Raw genomic sequence first — 18,263 nt, 5'->3', positions numbered from 1 at the left:
TATATATAGAGAGAGAGAGAGAGAGAGAGAGGGATTTTGATAAAATGTTACACTGCGAACGATAGGTCTCAAAACAGTTGCCTCCATGCCACATCATTTTCTTATAAGCTAACATCGCAGTTTAAAGACCAACTCACTGAGTGTTAGTGATTGGTCGGAATTTTAAGGGAATTAGCCAGATTTTTTAGCCCGCTTTCGGCCTGGAATATCTAAACCCAAATGCTGGCTCTGGAGCCCTTTTATAACATGATTATAAGAGTTGAGAAGTATAGGTACTCAACCTCGTAACCATCCAGACGCCATATATGTCCTGTTGCCCTTACCTCATTTGATCCTCACTAATACTTACTTGTAAGAAACACGTTTGTAATAAAAATATATGCATTATCATTCGACGTGGGATTGTTTTCGGATGTTTTAATATGGCCGTTGACCCTTTTCCTTACGCTATATAACCCAGGCTAGACTTCAATCGGGGTGAAGACCTCTAAGCTAGTTTTTTTTTTTTTTTTTTTTTATAAAAAGCAAATTCACTTAAATATCTCTCAAATAATTCGATTGCACTGATCGCTTACCTGCAGACTCTACAATAATGCAATATAAAGCGTATTTTCGATGTTCATTTAAATAGTTTCTGAAAAGCAAGGAACTCTTATCACCAGCCCAAGTTACATAGCTAAGACCAAAGTGAAGCAACGCAATTCTCGATACGCCGCTTGATTAGCAGCGCCTACTGATGCTCCATTGACGTCTACGCACAATTCAGTCGACCACATTATACCATTTGCTAATCTGTAATATCTTAGGACAGCTCTTCTCCGCGCCGCGTAACCTAAACGTAAATTGTTCTACCTCAATTGGTTAATATGTTAATATCGAGTAACAGCTTCGAAGGACCTAATAAGATTTAAAGAGCTACTTTATACCTTAGATCAGCCCGATACTCGACTGTTTCGTATTAGGTACCAACTAATCAAATGGAAACATATTCAATTAGTAAATATAAATACTGTAATGTCAGTCTCAATAAAGAGTGCTGTTCTGTTAAGCGATATATGTACGACATAGTGTTTGCTACCATGACCTCTGAATGGTGACCGACAAACCCTATAAGGCGGAAATGAACTCATAAGTCCTAGTAAAATACGCCACGCGCTCAAATGCTGTCCTTCAAAAGCGTGTTCGCAAAAACGTGAGCGTTCTTTGTGCTACATGTATAAACACATAAAGAGCATCTTATATCTTCATTACTTTCTCTACCTTAAATTTGCAATATTAGTATGTGTATACATATACACAGAATTTCGACATGCGGCTTCGTGCCAGTAACCGAAAACCCTTTTGAGTTACTTATGAAAATGTTTTCTGTGAAAAATATTTTTCTGAAAAGTATACTGCTTCAATTGGTGGTGAAACAAATGTGTATGTTACCGGGTCGTGATATCAAATTGGCGCAATAAAATTAAGGTAACTCGATTTGTATATCTTGTCCGAGTATCACATCACTTTATACTACGTCCTCTTAAATGAAGTGTTTTAACCCGCAACTGATTTTCGACTCTGATTTCCTGTACGGTAAATTAGCTCGGATCTCAGCCGCGACGTACTATTGACGGGGATTACCCGCGAAAATATCGACACATAGTTAAGCCCACCTCAGTTTTCCTCTGAAATCCGCAAGAAGCAGACGCATATTGGGCAATGTTAGCTATACTGTGAGGTGTAATACGCCATGTTTCTTTCCATCAGTTATCAATTATCCGGCATATTGCATCAGTGAGATATCGATCCACGATGCCCGTGCCGCTTATCGACGAATTGTTCGTTGCAATGGTGCGTCCACTTAATTAATCAGGGTCAACGCTCGATTTGATTTTCAGATGGTTGTACGGGGCCCTAGGGTGCCAGATATATGGGTTTTGTTGTTTTTTATTTGGGACAGCTCATATTGGCACTCTGTCTCTTCTAGCTTATGAGCAATACCGGACCATCTCGAGAATGCGGCCGGACGCAGCGCCTTCGCAAAGCTACCTCGGTTAGTTATCCGATCGACGTTGCATGCGTACGTAATACCTTGCAAAAAGTAGTCGATAAATATCAAACATATCGTACACTTCTATCATCCAATAATTTAGAGTCATGTACGTGCGTGCCCTATCCCTGCATGCTTGCTCTGTATATTAGCTTAAACAGACTCTCTATTTAGGAGAACTGGAGGGGATAATCATGGCTTCGTGGCGCTTTATGTTAAACAGGGCTTTTGCAGTGATTCGCCCTCGTAACCAGATCGCTGTGCCGTATTTTTCGCTAGGCAAGATTCAAAAATTGTTAATTCACTGCCAAGTTCGTGTGCATACGTATAGACGTACATGTTTACGGTTTCGACAAAGAAATCGTCTAAAAAATAACATCGTAATTGTACAGCCATTGCCATTACCATAATCTACCTATTTCTCTTGTATCCGGTCGTACGTTGTACGAAGATCGCTTACAGCGTACGTATATCTTCTACGCAGTACTAATTTGGACGTTTGCGTCGATTTGGGCTACACCACCGTTGTACGGTTGGAGTCGGTAAGTTCACAAGATAAAAAAAAATATACTCTGAAAATAATAACTAGAGATCGGATAGCAATAAAACATTGATTAACTTACGGTCGGACACCATTTTTACTCATGCAGGAAACAGTAGAGGTTTTCAAATGTTAGATGTGTACTTGTACAGGGAGAGGAAAATCATTTCGCAAAAATGAGTCATTCACAGGGATTTTATGTTGCATCACTACAGTGGGATATGGCATATTTACACATCCACAAACGGCGGTATAACGGCATCATTAGACGTTAGAATGTGTGATGGAAAATTACTTATTTGGCCTAGTTTTTGTGGTGGCCAATGATGGTGGATTAGGAACCTTCGCCTATTTGATAGGCCATTAGTCTGAGCGCATTGGCCAAAATGGCGACTAATTGTTTTAAACGATATTTCGTAAGCTGTATCGACTGTCTATTTTGTAGGCTTTACTCACAATTTCAACGCGACGAAACGGAGGTAAACTTGATATGTGTAAACTAGCCGACAAACTCATGCCTTTTTACTTCAGCCTCAATGCGTAATAGAGCTTCCTCTTCGTTACCTTCTGGATATTCAGATCTTTACTACACAGAGCTAACAGATGCAAATACCAAGCTCTTGTAAACAGCGTCGACCCTCTACATAATCCACAGCTTGTTCAAGGTGGCATCTCACCGAAAATCGATGATTGCAGTTCTTATAAAACATATAAAACTCACTCTGGTTCCATTTGATTTATTGGTTTATATAGCTTGTCCATCGTTTATGAATTTTGCGAGCGGCTGGGAACTGAAGCTCCTACTCTAGCCAAAAGCTATATCAAGTATTAGGGTAATCGAGATCAGAAAGCTCTGCAAGTACAATACCTTTATCGAACTAGTTTGTCGAATTTGAGCCTATGCCTTGATTCACAGCATGGGGCATCCACTTGAAAGGATATCACAGAAGGACTGAGAGGCAGACCTGAACTGCATATGACCTAGTCGAGAGAGATAACGCACTGAACCAGTTACATGGATTAGATTTGCTAGATCGACATCGTTAGATTGGGGCTTAACATTAGCACGCTCTTGCAGCGACCACATCACCCGCTTCTTAAATATTCTGTATGTATGATTCTTGTTGAAATCCCCATTAACTAGATACTGGCTAAGATATTTTCGTAATTAAAGTTTGACGATTTAAGCAAAGCGTGTTGACTGTCAGAGACGCTGACAATTTCCACAATACACATGCAAAGATACTGTGTAGAAAGACTACCATATGAGCAATCGGATAACTTTCCAGTACCCCACTGTTGCAACTACGCCTTCTCCGAAGGCAGAAATTTTTCCAAAAAGCGAATCTGTCTGATCTTTTACTACTGACTGAAAGTAACCACGAGAACGATGTTCAAGAAGAAGAAACGATCAGAGAGACACAAGTAGTTTATTTCGAAGTTAGGCAAACATCATAGCGTTAGAATTTGCCGCATTGTTTTACAGCGAGGTAGTTTAGTGTGTTAGCTTCATATTGATATTTTTTGTTTCCGAGCGAACCGATATAACAAGAACACTGATATTGGTACTCTGTTTTTCTATGGCTGTTCTTTGCTGTCCACCAGTTACTCGCTGACGCCGTTTGGAACAGCGTGCACAATCGACTGGAGACGAAATACATATGAATATAAAACATATATTATAGCATATTTTATCGGTGGATACATACTGCCATTTTCGTTAATTATCTATTCATTTCGGAAAATGATTCTAATGAAACGGGCCTATCGGACGGAGTTCGCACGACGATCAATAGGAAGCTCGCAAAGCCAACAGCCCGCCATTATCGACACGCTTAAGCAGCAACGAGAAGAAGACCTCACCATGGTGAGTAGCAAATCGTTCGTTTGAATCTAAGCTCAACCCGGGAACAATATGGCAAAGAAAGCCTAATTAAAAACGCTCAGTTAAGTGATGATGCACAACTAGCTGTTGCATGCAAAACGTAAAAAATGTATGCTAAATATTGTTTTGCGCTTGATAAATGTCTCTGGTGCGGGTACTAATCGTTATGATCTACTCTTTAATTCCTTATTGACGGTCCGTGTATAAATTTCTATTATTATAAAACTTCGTAAATTTTTGGTCTTCAATGTGGCTTGTGATCATCTCGTATATGAGGTCCTTTTTACTATAAATCTTCAATTGTCAGGTTAGCAACAAAATAATGTTACAGGCAAATAGTTCGTCAACAATTCTTGCAAAAAGAACTTTTTCAAGCTTTTATGAATGTCGTCGTACATAGCGGTGCCATTCCGACAGACTCGTGCATATGTGTTCTTCTATGTGTGAGTGGACGGGTCAGTAACGGTCTCAAATAAGGCAGGCCACCTCCACTTATGAATGCTCTCCTACTCCTAACGTTCTCCTAACGATGATAACATAGAAAGCGTTTCTCCGTCAGTTGCGCGTTCGTTCTATAAGGAATAAGCTTCCCGTCGAGCAATCCTTGACGTTATATACTTTGCAAAGGCCGCTGGACCTACTTGACAAAGGTGACACATTACTTGAGTTCCGTTCATCTGTTCGGCCACGCGGTGCTTGGAACGGATCGACGATAAAAGCTTGTAACAAAGCACCGGACATCTGTATTAAGAGCGTTTTGATCGTTCAATCGTTATGAGTTTGCGTAAGAAGCTCAGTAAGCAAACTAGTATCGAGCGTGTCTATCATGATGCGCTAAAATTAATCATTGATCGATCATTAAATCTTTATTCAAAACGTTGAGCTATAAGAAGAATATATACGATGCTGTAATACTTCATAGAGCTTTCAGTTTATAGGCCTAAGAATCGACGTAACTCTTCACAGTGCCCTTTACTTTAAACATGATCTTCTCATCCACTGTGCGCTTTATAAAGCCGCGTATCCACGTACCTACTCTTAACTTATCTTTGATTTGTCTCTTACTTAAAGTTATCTAGAATCTTGGACTCGTTTCACTTGAAAATCGTCGGTACTATATATAGTTGTAGGATCTTCGTGTATAATATATTGAAACACAGAACTGGTTCCCAACTTTCCAACGGTGCATCGATTCCGTTTTAAGCTAATGCTAGGTGCGACGTTAAATTCTACTGTTAAAGCTCGCGAACAACTTATGGTTATATGTTCAATCAAATTTTGGTTCCGGAGACAATTCAAGAGTTATAAAGCTTTATATGAGCTTCACAACGATTTTTAAAAAAATACTATACGTTACTGTGCAGTAGTGTACAATATTGTACATGCTTTTCGCAGGTTTCGTATCATTATAAATATTGTGCTCAACGTAAAAAAATATAGAAAGGTAATAGGAAAAGTTCAACTATTATATACATATTTCTACGAGGCTAGTAACTACTGTTAGTCGGGTCCTTAGCTCCTTTTTTAAGTAGTTTTAAAAAGAGCTTTCTATTGAAGTTATTTCGTTATAGTAACTATCTGCACTGATACACACAAACATTCCATTCAATATCCAGCAAAAACCAACATATATATTAGAATCATCGAAAAAACGGTCCGTGTATAAATTTCTATTATTATAAAACTTCGTAAATTTTTGGTCTTCAATGTGGCTTGTGATCATCTCGTATATGAGGTCCTTTTTACTATAAATCTTAAGATTCTGCGGTAGAGTTGATTCCAAAACGATTTTTGTTCCTTATCTCCATGTAAGCCCGAATCATCCTTTTCCTTGCAAGAGTGCTTTGTAGAAAAGTGCCGCAACACGCTGACGTGTGTCAGAAATCACGCTAAAAAGATAAATAGCAATTTCAGCTAACTACTGACATTTTAAAAGATCTAGCCACCATCAAATGCAGGGCAAACAGATACAAGCCCCTAGAGTCTATTACTTAAAACTTCCAGTTCCACTTAGTTTACGCGAACTTAGAGCTAAGGCAGAGAACTATTTGGTTTATGACTGGCTAATACACCCATTTACAAGCAGAATGAGGACAGATGCTCTAAAAAAAATAATTTGCAGTACCGGGAGGCGCCTCACAACCGACGCGGAATGAACAATAGACTTGGGCCTGAACGCTGCTCTCTCTTCTGGACCAGCTACGATTCCCAAACTCTATAAATGCATGGAGGAGTCCCTCCCACAGCAAAAACTCACAACAGGGTCAACAGTTTACCAAACAGTTCACAGAGCGTCAACCCTAAATTTAAGAAGCGAAACCCTGCAAAAACCACTGAGATCATTCGTTGCAACTGTAAAAAGAAGGGCTGAAAACAATTTTAATGGGCGAACCACTGTAAAATGTTGACCAACAACGTCGAGGCTCACAATATCAAATTTATACGGTATTTTGAGTTTTGACTCGTGAATAGTACCACATATAAAAGATATTTCGTCCCATAATGTAAAAGTGTGCGGCCGTTGAGATGGTCGACCTCTACATCCTAAAAGCGGTCAATAAGGGCGTCATTCTTTCGACAATCTACTACGCCCATCGTACGAACCCTTAACAGCCTAACATGCACCGCAAACGCGAAAGTAATTGATTTCGATTGGACAGGTAGAATAACGGTAGGATACAAAGTATTAGCGGAGATTTTAATATAATATTAAACCTAAGCACTGAATATGCCCGAAGAGAATGTTGTTGAGGATCCGGATCTTGAAGCAAATGACCCAGTATATCCAACGCTAGCATACCTGCTCAGACACCGACACATTACAGAAAAACGGATTCATAGTAAACCACAGAGAGAAGATATCCCACACAAAAATAATTTGGTTAAAACATGTTGTGAATAAATAATGCAAATAACAAAAGTAACTATGCAGATCAAAACCTTAGCTCCTGGGAAGTGCCAAACGTTTTGTATGCCTCGGAGACGAGTTTCGAAGATATTTGTAAAGGTAGTCCTGAGAGCCAAGAACGAACCTCCAGGTGGCGTTTTCCAATTTCTCAGTTGGGTCCGGATAATGAAACTGGAAAAGATAAGCAAATTTCGCTACGACGCAGGCCAAATTTAGCGATGTTAAAACAAGGAAAATATTGGTTGACACTACATATAGCTTTAAATTCTATTACTCTGAGTTTCATTACTTTTACATCAACACAACGGATAAAAAGAAAACAAACCGCTAGTTGGGAAAAGCAGATACCGAATTGATGTGAACAAAGAGAACAAATTATGGTGGACAAATTAAAAATATGATATTTCCCAAATTTGGCTCAATGGGGACACAACACATAAGAAAGTGAATTAGAACTTAATAAAAATTGAAAGCCATAACTCCAGTAATACTGAGAATATTAGCTGGAGTACCGATAGCTCGAGCAGGTAGACCGAAGAAAAGACACGAGCGACATAAACTGGTGCCGTTAGCTAAATCAATTTTTCGTCATTCTTGCGTCTTAGGGCAAGGTTTCCTCATCTGTGCAAAAGAAAACCCGCCCTAAACCGTAAGAAGGCATAGGTTCCATGGAAACCAGTTGCGAACCCAGCTCGATGATGTACTTGTGCTGGAAAGTATAGGCTGAATGATAGAGACGGTGGTTGCGGATGCAAAATTTCGGAAAAAACCAGTAGAGCAATGACACCGAACTGAGAAAAGTTTAACTCCGAATTTAATCGCTAGATTCAGCGACCATTAAGATAACGGTATACTATTGTACGTAGTTCGACGTCGCGTAGGTCATCCCTGACTCTGACCGGTTAACAGTGTAGACCAGCTTTCCTGTCTCAATTTAATATAGCTGTTACCGTTTTAAAGAAAACTTCGACAGTGGTTCCTTTTTCATTCACCTGTTCACCAATTGTAGCTATACATCATAGGCTCTGAATACATCATTTTTTTAAGAGCATGAAAAATGATATATATGAGATCAGCTTACTGCCTAGCAGTATTACCCTGGTGAACTTTACTAGCGACATTTGGTCAATGCGGATGTATACGTTCCACAATGATAGAATTGCGTCTCACAAAGAATACGATGCTTACTAGAATCAAAATACGAAAAAGTATTTAAAAAAATAACACACACCCTACTAGGCTACGAATAATAGGTCACTATGTGCCTATAGTAAAAGTAAAAAGCAGAAAATACGGAATGTATCCCGTATGCCATAAAAGATAAAGGCCACACATCGTCCTTAGTTCGTACAGTATGCTGAGCGATATATTTATGTACGTATATACGATCGTTTTATCCTACATATGTCTTCTTCTGTTAGCCAAGAGTATTTGTAGAGTTGATAAGTAGCGGATAACGATAGAGTGTGTCTTTTGAAGACGGATATTCCATTAGTCAAACATGCTAGAACATTATTGGTTGAAAACACAGGTAATACGTGATACATATAGAATGTGAACAGCATGACTGAACGCCGTACGTAACCTAGATTGAAACCGCGTCGCTTGCCTATGGTGACCTGTTGGCATGTTTTAAAGAGCTAAGGAAGTTTAACGGACTTTGGTCCGTAGTAAAGTAGGAAAGTTTTTTTTCTTTGTTTTTCTTTTTTTTCGCAAGATTCAAGCCTTGTGTATATCGTTCGTGCTTGCACTCCAAACTCGGTTGAAGCTTGAAGGGATAGAGAACTCCCGCACAGCAATGCTCTGGTCTCAACTGCGATCATCTACAACATCTATAGGCGTGTCTGTCTATACAGAAGCGTGAAATGCGACGGCCTTCTATAGAATAGGATGCCCGCAAGGCATAGAATAGGAGGCGCGCAAATACAGCAAGCAGACACACGGACGCCCATGAGAGCCTATGAGGCTACAAAAGTTATTGAACTGCTAACTTCAGTCGATGACGATATTGCTTTTCCTTTAAGCATCGATATCTATTAAATTAGTTCGACGGCTTAATTTGCGCGCTTTCCGGATCAAAATCCCTAAAGATACCTGGTTTTGCTCATCTGTCTCTTATATACCTACAGTTCTTCTATATATAGGCTAGTTCCTCTCCGATTTACTTTGCCTGTTATCGAAGGTAAACGACATTCGGCATTCCGTCGATGCCAGTATTTCTACGACGTATCCTGCATCTTATAGAAGCATCACGCCCAAATCCGATTTACATGTTTGGCTTATTTGCTCAGTTGAAATAATCACCTTCCCGAGCCTGGCTGCACGAGTCACGAAAGTGAACAGGCTGACAAAAGGAGCTAAGACGAACAGTTAATTTATGTTAGCTTATCCGTTAACGAAAAACACGTAAAATATAAAATTTGTAAAGTGTCTTGGGAGATTATTTTTCGTAGCGTCCGCATTGTCCGATAGGTAATGAGCAAGGGCGGCGATGATCGTCCTAGTGCAATTAATGGTGGCAGGAAAATTGAAGCTGCGGGGTTTACCTACTGAGCCTTCGCCCAGGATGTTGTCGCAGCTACCATGAAACCACCGAATGAGTAGCATTGAACGCCTGGTTAAAAGTGATTCCCAAAATTTCAGATTTGTTTGTAATAATCTTTAAATTTATACCTAGCAAACAAGTTATCGATGCACTGCACTGCGGACTCTGAGCACTTTCAATGATAACCGGATAATCTGGAGACTGTCTGCCAGGAAACTTTATTCCTCGATGATTTTATTGTTACTTATAAACTCATAATGAAGGCTGCACCCCATCAGCCAGTCACACCGTACTATCAGGGTCGTTCCGTTTAGCTCAACGAACCCTCTGAAATTGCTCCAGCGCCTTCAGTATGCACCCTCGGCTACCTACCTAAGTCTAGGTTGAATTTTTTTAGGTGAAGTCGACGTTTGATGCGTAGCAATCCAGAAACCAGACAGACAGCATCTACTTCCGGTACAATGTATTTACCTAAAGTCTGATGCAATGCACACTCTTCTATAGAACTATGATTATTTAAAACGCATCGCGAAATAGAATCGACGAAGAGGTAACAGAGTAAAGCAAACACGCTCTACCTTCAAGATTTAGCTGGCAAACAATGAAAGCTTCATCTTTCCATACGAAGAAAGCATTAAATTAGTGCTACATTTATCCATAAGCAAAGAGTGATTCTCAAATTCAGTTTTCTTCTCCACGACATAGATTATCTCGACATTAAAATAACACTATTTCCAAACGGTTATTGTCGTCGAAGCACTACAGATAGGTATTTGTTTTGAGCAATTTTTGCCAATGCATCTCATTTGCTCAGAGTGCCTATTGCCCAAAATGTTACCTTCGGACTAGATCACAGATAAACAACTTCGCCCCCTAAACATAATACCGGGACAACGTAGCCTTTACCTGGAATGATATCCCTCCGGAAAAACAAGTGGTCGCAGAGGCTGTATTTCGGCCAGTCCGATAGACGTTTCAAGTCTGAGCATCTTCAACTGTGCAAAACTCAGACACATCGCTTACTCACCAGTGCTAATCTTATTCACGCGACTCGTTAAGGTTACCTAAATATTGATAGAATCCTAGCTTAACCAGGTACATCAAATACTATCTGATATGGTTGAAACATTCTGCTTAAAAATCATTGGAAGGCCTATAGCCTGTGGACACCGAATCCAAGATGTCAGTGGCATATCTTATAAACACAAACGGCGAACCAATATATAAGACGGTGGTACCAGATAGAGCGAACGGGGCACGCCGCCGATGGGGCATTCCGAATGCCATGTTCGAGTGACACTAGTTACTAGTGAATTAATCGAGAATATATTCGAGACAGCAGTACATTATAGGAAGTCAACTACCTGAGTTTGAGATTAAAAAAAGGAAGCCGAAATGAATAAATAAGCACTAATTAAAAAAAGTTATGCAGAAATAATACCGTTTGCTAATGACAACGATTTTACTCAAGGTATCTACCATAAACGCTAGAGTAAGCACAGGTAGTTTTTATTCAAAAGCACATATACGATAAGTAAAGAAGCTGTAGGAGCACCGAAACATCCCACGAACGTCCCGAAACAAGTAGACCCAATTTTAGTGAAAACAAAAACAAACTAAAAATCCAATGAAAATGAAGTGAAATTTTAAATCAAGACCTTTAACTGTGAATGATGAAAATGATGATCTGGCAAGAAGACACTGAAATATTTTCTTCGATCAATGCACGACGGTAAAATGAATTGACTGCGTAGGTATACTCTAGATTTAGGTTACTAATACGACCGCTATTTTTCTCAGGTTTGCTTAATCTCCCGCTCTCTTAGCAAACGTCAGGGTCATTTCTTGTTAAGGAAACGCCAATAAATTTTGCTTTTGTTTCGTTGAACACCTGATAGTTTGATATTGGCGCATTTTTCGCTGACGAGGATACATGTAAACAGTGAAAATCCAGTAAATGGTGAATCATTTAGCTCGTCCGAAAAAAATTCCGCATATATCGGGCAATCTTTATCGGTCCCGAATAGATTACAAAGCGTCTTGAATACTGAGCAAGCTTCTATAGAAATGATTTTGTTCACCTTCTACGCGCCAGTGATAATTGGCTATATTTCTATGTTATGTTGTGTTACCAATATCAACTCGAAACAATCCTTCTGCTTCGACCAGTGGACCTTTCTAGTACATCATGCGCGATGCTATCTATCAAGCGTTTGGCGCCATGTCAAGGAGCTGCAGCCAACAACGGACGGGATGTCTAGCAGAACGTAATGAAGAATCCCGGAGCGTCTACGTGCACCGCTCTCATAAGATTCTGGACGACCATTTCGTGACGAAGAACCGCGGGCAAAATGGAACCGCTATGTGCCGTTTACAGGCCATTTTTATAGCGGGTCATTTCAATACAATATCGCTGCTTACACAGGCTACAGAAACGCTGGCGTACAAGTATCGATTTAGAAAGCGCAATTCGACTATAGGCTGGCTCATTGTAGAACAAGTTTCCATTTGCTTCTATGCATGCGGCTCGATCTACTATTACTTTCTGCGTTTCGGAGTTAGAATCCACTTAAAAATATAATATGGCCTAAAACATTCGCTGGCGTGAACTCAGGACAAGATTTGAGCTTGCTACGCTAAATGGACGCTTTTGTATGTTACACGCTGTTTCCTTCCATGCCAGTGAAAATTTTCGTTGACGATAGTAAACAACTATGGGCCTGTTTATAAGAGAGCGTAACACACAGGTTTCGGTCCAGTTTTTCGGATGGACCGAAACCTGTTTGTTGAGAAATGCAAAGAGCCGATACTGTATACAACGGTATAAACCCCAGGCCCAAAAGTGCAATACAGAGCATTCTTAGAACAAAATTAAACCGCTCCGTACGGCGGAACAAGCCAGTTTTATTTGACGGATCCTTTTCAATCAAGCGCCCTAGCTCGCACGATGAACAGATTTATATATATATATCCGAGTGAAGACTAATCTGTTATACAGCTTATAAGAATAGTTAACGTATTTATAGGACAAGTTATATATTAATGTAACAGAAATCATTTTTAAATAAAATCCATGCTTTACCTTTAAGCGTACGAATAAAGTGATGCTTTTAAGATCGGGGATATCTGCGAACAGAGTTACAAAGTAAATTTTGGCACATTTTGAGTTACAAAGGACATTTTGGCGAAATTCGGTACGGCGGAACTCTTGCGATCCGTTCAATGTGGGGCTGATATGCCAAGAAAAAGGGTGTCGTGCATAAAGTTGATGAATTGTATCAGAACATTTTATTAGGGTGTTAACTTGATTATAGCGTAGAAGAATGGAGGGCACGTCAACCTGAATTTACTATCATCTCGTTTCGTCACGTTGCACTTATACATCTTGGTCCAGCAGACACGGTTTGTCTATCGTTATCAATGTGCCTGTGCATGTGTAACCAAAGCCTAGGGCATCGCTGGCGCAAGCCTAGGACACGTGAGCTGAGAACCAACATGACTCAACAACGGACTCGCTTATAAACGTCTGCTATAGAGAGTTGAACGACACTGTAAGGGGAACGCGTCCAACCTGGTTCTAAAGACCTGACTTGTTTGGCTGTATGAACTGATATTAGTGTATTGTGATGAGTTAGACAGAGGCGCTCATACGGTCACGCGACCCAAAGCAGCTTTTAACTAGATCTGCCAACGGTTTCAATTAGAGAGACTTTAACAGAGGTAGCGGTTTCTTCCTGTTAGCAAGAAAGAAACAAATTGACTCATTACAATCTCATACGCTATGATAAATGGTCGAGTTGTAGGTGTTGCATGTAAATGTCTACGTTTCGTCATTCAGATGCCTGTGAATACGTGTATAGTCTTGCTTACATCATGAGATCATCATTAATCGTGAAAAGCCTGGTTAGCTAACTTCGAAAACGATCACGGCGTTACCATATAAGAGAGTGACCATTTGATGTATTATTTAGAATTTCGTCTGCAAGAGGCTGACCATCGCCAGTAGCTTATCGCCATATTGTGTTGTAAAGCCTATAGAGCTTCGTTGGATTCGTTTGCAAGTAGTTGTTTATGTCTCGTCAAAAGCATCTGCCTTATGGTTTCGGAAAGAGGCCATTACGATGCTGATAAACTAACGTAGTCCTATAGCGCCCAACAAAACCATGTGGCTATAGAAGCATTAAGCGTCCTGTTTGAAAGGAATTACCGTAGAAAGAAGTACGTAGTCGTGTCATTTTTTTGTAAGCTCACTATTTAATGATTTTAAGTGGCAATTATTCTTTCATGTAAAAGAATCGCTTGATTTCAACAAGCCCCTGTCTTGTGGCTTGTGGCTGGATTTGATAATGACCTCCACATGCGGGGGAAGCTCAACTCAAAAAATCTAAGCTGACCGTCCCGTTCCGAAATATTCTGTGGATTCACCGATTGATCTTTGAAGTACAAGTAACACTACTCAATAATATCCTAAATTAGACTTAGGGTGAAATTCAAATTCGTTATATTCTATACCGTAAAAGCTAACTGTCTCACAGAGTCGTACATTGATCTGAGTTGGCTTTGGTTTCTTCCAGGAAGTCTGTTTTCTTTGTTCATCGCAATTGCCTTGTTTAGATATGTCGGTTTGTATTCAAGCTCACAGAAGCTGTAAATCGACTCTGTTTGTTGTGTGAGATTTTCACTGTTTGTTGTGACTGAACGTTAGAACGGAAATAGATGCCGTAATACGAAACTTTTCGCCAATGCGAGGAAGTATTTTTATGCATGGACTAAGAACAAACATCATTGAAGCCTAGAACTAATATAAATCCTAAACGGGAAACCTTTTCTTCGGTAGTAATGACGAGGAAACATATTTGTGCACAAATAGAATCAAGTCGAAGAAGAACAATTGACTATATGCATAATAAAGGACAGTTATACCTTACTCATACAGTTATTCGTACATAGAGTTTGCTTGCAAGAGATGCGTTACTACACATGCTAATTGGTCCGTAGTAACGTCTTCTATGTTTTTACGCGTCTGGTGCGTTCGAAGGAGTTCCAAATACTTTGCGAGGTCCTGACGCCTCCAGGATCAGTCTAAAGGATGATTTGAATCGTGGCATTATTCAAAGTGCGCCGACGTTTAATGCCATTGACTCATCGACTGGATCCAAAAATACACTGCTTACTATGCGAGCTCGTTAAGGGGATATATCAGTTCTGCAGCTTCATCCAGAGGTCTGACCAGCAGGTCCCTGCGCGTATGGACAAAAAATGCAAAGCCTTCGCAGTAGCACGGCGCCAATGTAGGGGTTCGTCACGCCGATTTCCCGCCACTCCTGCACTCCTTCGATCACTTAATGTAAAACGCATACACCGACCAATCTTCAGTAGATGTATTAATATACGCAACTCTAGCGTATTACGAGAGATGATGCGTTCACATCTCGGGGTGGCACATGGAACTTTTACCTACTAGGCAACAGCAGGCCTGGTGAAAAACAAAATGGCCGCATTATGTCCCTTATATGACACGTACACAGTCCCGAACGCGAGTGCCTCTTTTCAAATGAATACGTTAAAACAACCTCCGTCACCCCTTACAGACTTTTCAAGGAATGATCCCAATTGCAAGTTACAGAAGTATTTATGGCAACACTGACGTGAAAGCAATAATAACAGACCCAGCACATTCTTATCTTAAGCAGCTATCGACGGGTCCCTCTTGAAGTATGCAAAATGCAATTATCTCGTGCTAAATATTCGTCATTAATCGAACGGAGTTCAATGTAGCGTCTGGCTTCCAAGTATCTACTAGATAGGTCGTACCGTCCTAAGGCCCATGCTTAGGCCAATTACCGTGTGTGTGTGTGTGTGTTATTAGCATTTGGCGTTCGTGTGAGTCTATGACAATTTAGAATCGCATAGAACATGCACACCGGCGATGTGGCGCTTCACACGCAACGAACGTGATCAGGGCTCTATGTGAAAACTGCCGGTAATTCCATGAGTGCATGATGCAATTTATTACCGATGATATGCTACATGATGTCTTTTAGTGAATACATTCCTCCTCTATTAGCGAAAAGTTCATCTAATTACTTTATTTGTTAGAACTTAAAAATCTCGGAATCGCATGGCCGTCCCTTTAGTTTGTTTCTGCTCGATAGATTCGCAAAACGGCTAGCATATAAATGTGATAGTATACAATCTGGTATCACATTATTCAATAGAGAAGATCGTGACGAAATTCTGATAAAAAAAAAATGCACTAACATACCACGGAAGGGTCGCTGACTCCTCTATAATGAAGCCTAACATCCTTTCGAAGATGGGTTGCGTCAAATCTTAGGAAAGAGCCTACACGGCTATTAATATCGTCTATTTGGCATTGTAAATAGCCTTATACCTATGGAAGGACGCAGACATTATTGAGCTACGTAGAATAATGTCGACATTTAATATGTTCATTTAAAACACATTATCTACAAAATATTATACTGCCTATAAAGATTTCATTACTGAACTCAATTATAATATCTATAATAACAAATATACTATAACACTAGTTGCACCTCTTTTGATTTAACATAGCTCCATTAAGCCTAAAATAAGTGCCGACTTGTGTTACACTTGACGGACCCGTGAACTTCGTCGCGCGTCCTTTTTTGATGTGACTAATTTCTCTCCCCTAGCAGTAGTTTGTAGTTTTCCGTATTGTTATCGATATCACATCACTAATAACGCCATTATACTATATCTGCTATATCTAAACATGACTGCTTGTGTCTCGAATAAGGGTTTTCGGACTTCATTAATTTTCTAGTCGATTAATTTCAGTGCTTTAGTTTATTAAAACTAAACACTTTGTCTAATTGTCGAATTGTACCCCGGCCAAACCCAACGGCTGTTTACCCAACCCAGGTTCGAACGCAGATCTTTGGTCGCCTTCGGTAGTTGCGCTAACCAGATAGTAATATAAACACCAGTTTAGACGTCCGACGTCTAAAGCTATCCTATCACACAAAGCGTCGTAACACAGTTCGAATGCAGGGTTTTGCATGATATCCGGAATCCCAGAGTCAAAAAGCATAAAATCTGATAGCGTATAATGCAGGATAGTTGAACACCGTTCAAGCTTTTTTTTTTTTGACACTTTACCCTAAACCGTGTCCGTTTGGCATCTTGGCCGATCTACGAATGCTAATGTGACGTCGTGCTATCATTCGGTGAAACTCGTGAACTTGACAAAACATCAACTACTGCATCTTCCATTCTTTTTAATGAAATCATCAATTTTGTCTTTAGGTTGTACGCTCCAAACAGATACATTTAAATAGAACGCAGGATTACATTGCTTTTATTTTGATATCAATATTATGTGATTAACGTTACTTTCAGGCAGAACGAACCCAACAATTAGCTCAGGCAAGTAGTCCAATGATAAAATGTTACCTGCTGCGAATAAATCGGTCCAAAGCGATTACTTTGCGAGGGCAATTCGGGATGTTACAGGCGGTACATTTTTACAATACGATTGATAGATCATGGCGCCGATAATGCCCATGACGATTATTATGCCCCTACATGTACGAACTTTGTATTACAGCTTTTCTTATTTGCTGGTATGTTTTTTTGTCATTAGCGAACTGAAAAATATATTTTGGTACACTGTTAAGCCCAATTAAGCCTCCATCCGCTTACTTCTCTATTCCATCCAGGCGCAACTTTCGTCTTTGTAACTTTCATGCTGGCACGTTTGACTTTTAACATCTTCATTTCTTTTTTTTATTTACTCGAGTATATTACACGTGGAAATCATTAGCAACTTATATTAATATAACTCGTTACTACGATGGTTAGCACAAAATTCGAAATGGCCATCTCTTTCCACGTGCAAAAATACTATGCCGATTCAAAAAATTGGCGCCAAATCATTCCAGATTGTAGTTCACTTCCAGAATTCTTATTCGAAGTGCAGATAAGGAAGGCTTAAACGTTTCTACGACACTACATTTCGGCTGACTCGATTTACGGGTGTGTAATATTTGAAACACGCTTTGTTTATTCATGTGAGATGATGCGAAGTGTCTATTTTACAGAATCTCTATCTACGTTGAGGAACTTGCACATAAGGGCTGGTTCTAGATCAGAGTTGTTTCATCCATGGTCGAACTGCCCTAAGATCTTTTACAATAGTTAGCCAAGGACCTTAGGCCTAGCTGATCGCAATAGATATACATTTATTTTTAGATAGGATTAGCATAGGAGGAAATATCAGACGACTCAAATCGCAAGCCACGTCTTAACCACTCCAAAGACGCGGCGTTACTTCGTGACAGTATGTCAGATGCTACATCTTCTACC

At 39.9% G+C, this 18,263-nt stretch overlaps 1 protein-coding gene across 2 annotated transcripts in view; it reads left to right on the top strand.

The window, feature by feature from the left end:
• LOC111254389 (visual pigment-like receptor peropsin) overlaps positions 1–18,263 on the top strand; it is a 36,666-nt gene that overhangs the window by 11,007 nt on the left and 7,396 nt on the right. For both annotated transcript variants that reach the window (XM_022815160.2, XM_086974607.1), the window contains exons 3-5: positions 1,881–2,035; positions 2,484–2,574; positions 4,179–4,440. In XM_022815160.2, coding sequence (XP_022670895.1) covers positions 1,881–2,035; positions 2,484–2,574; positions 4,179–4,440 — 508 coding nt within the window. The remainder of the gene's footprint in view (positions 1–1,880; positions 2,036–2,483; positions 2,575–4,178; positions 4,441–18,263) is intronic.

This window comes from Varroa destructor, unplaced genomic scaffold, assembly GCF_002443255.2.
Source record: "Varroa destructor unplaced genomic scaffold, Vdes_3.0 BEIS01000007.1, whole genome shotgun sequence".
Taxonomy (NCBI): domain Eukaryota; kingdom Metazoa; phylum Arthropoda; class Arachnida; order Mesostigmata; family Varroidae; genus Varroa; species Varroa destructor.
Note: the sequence above shows the minus strand (reverse complement) of the source record. Positions and strands in the feature narration are given on the sequence as shown.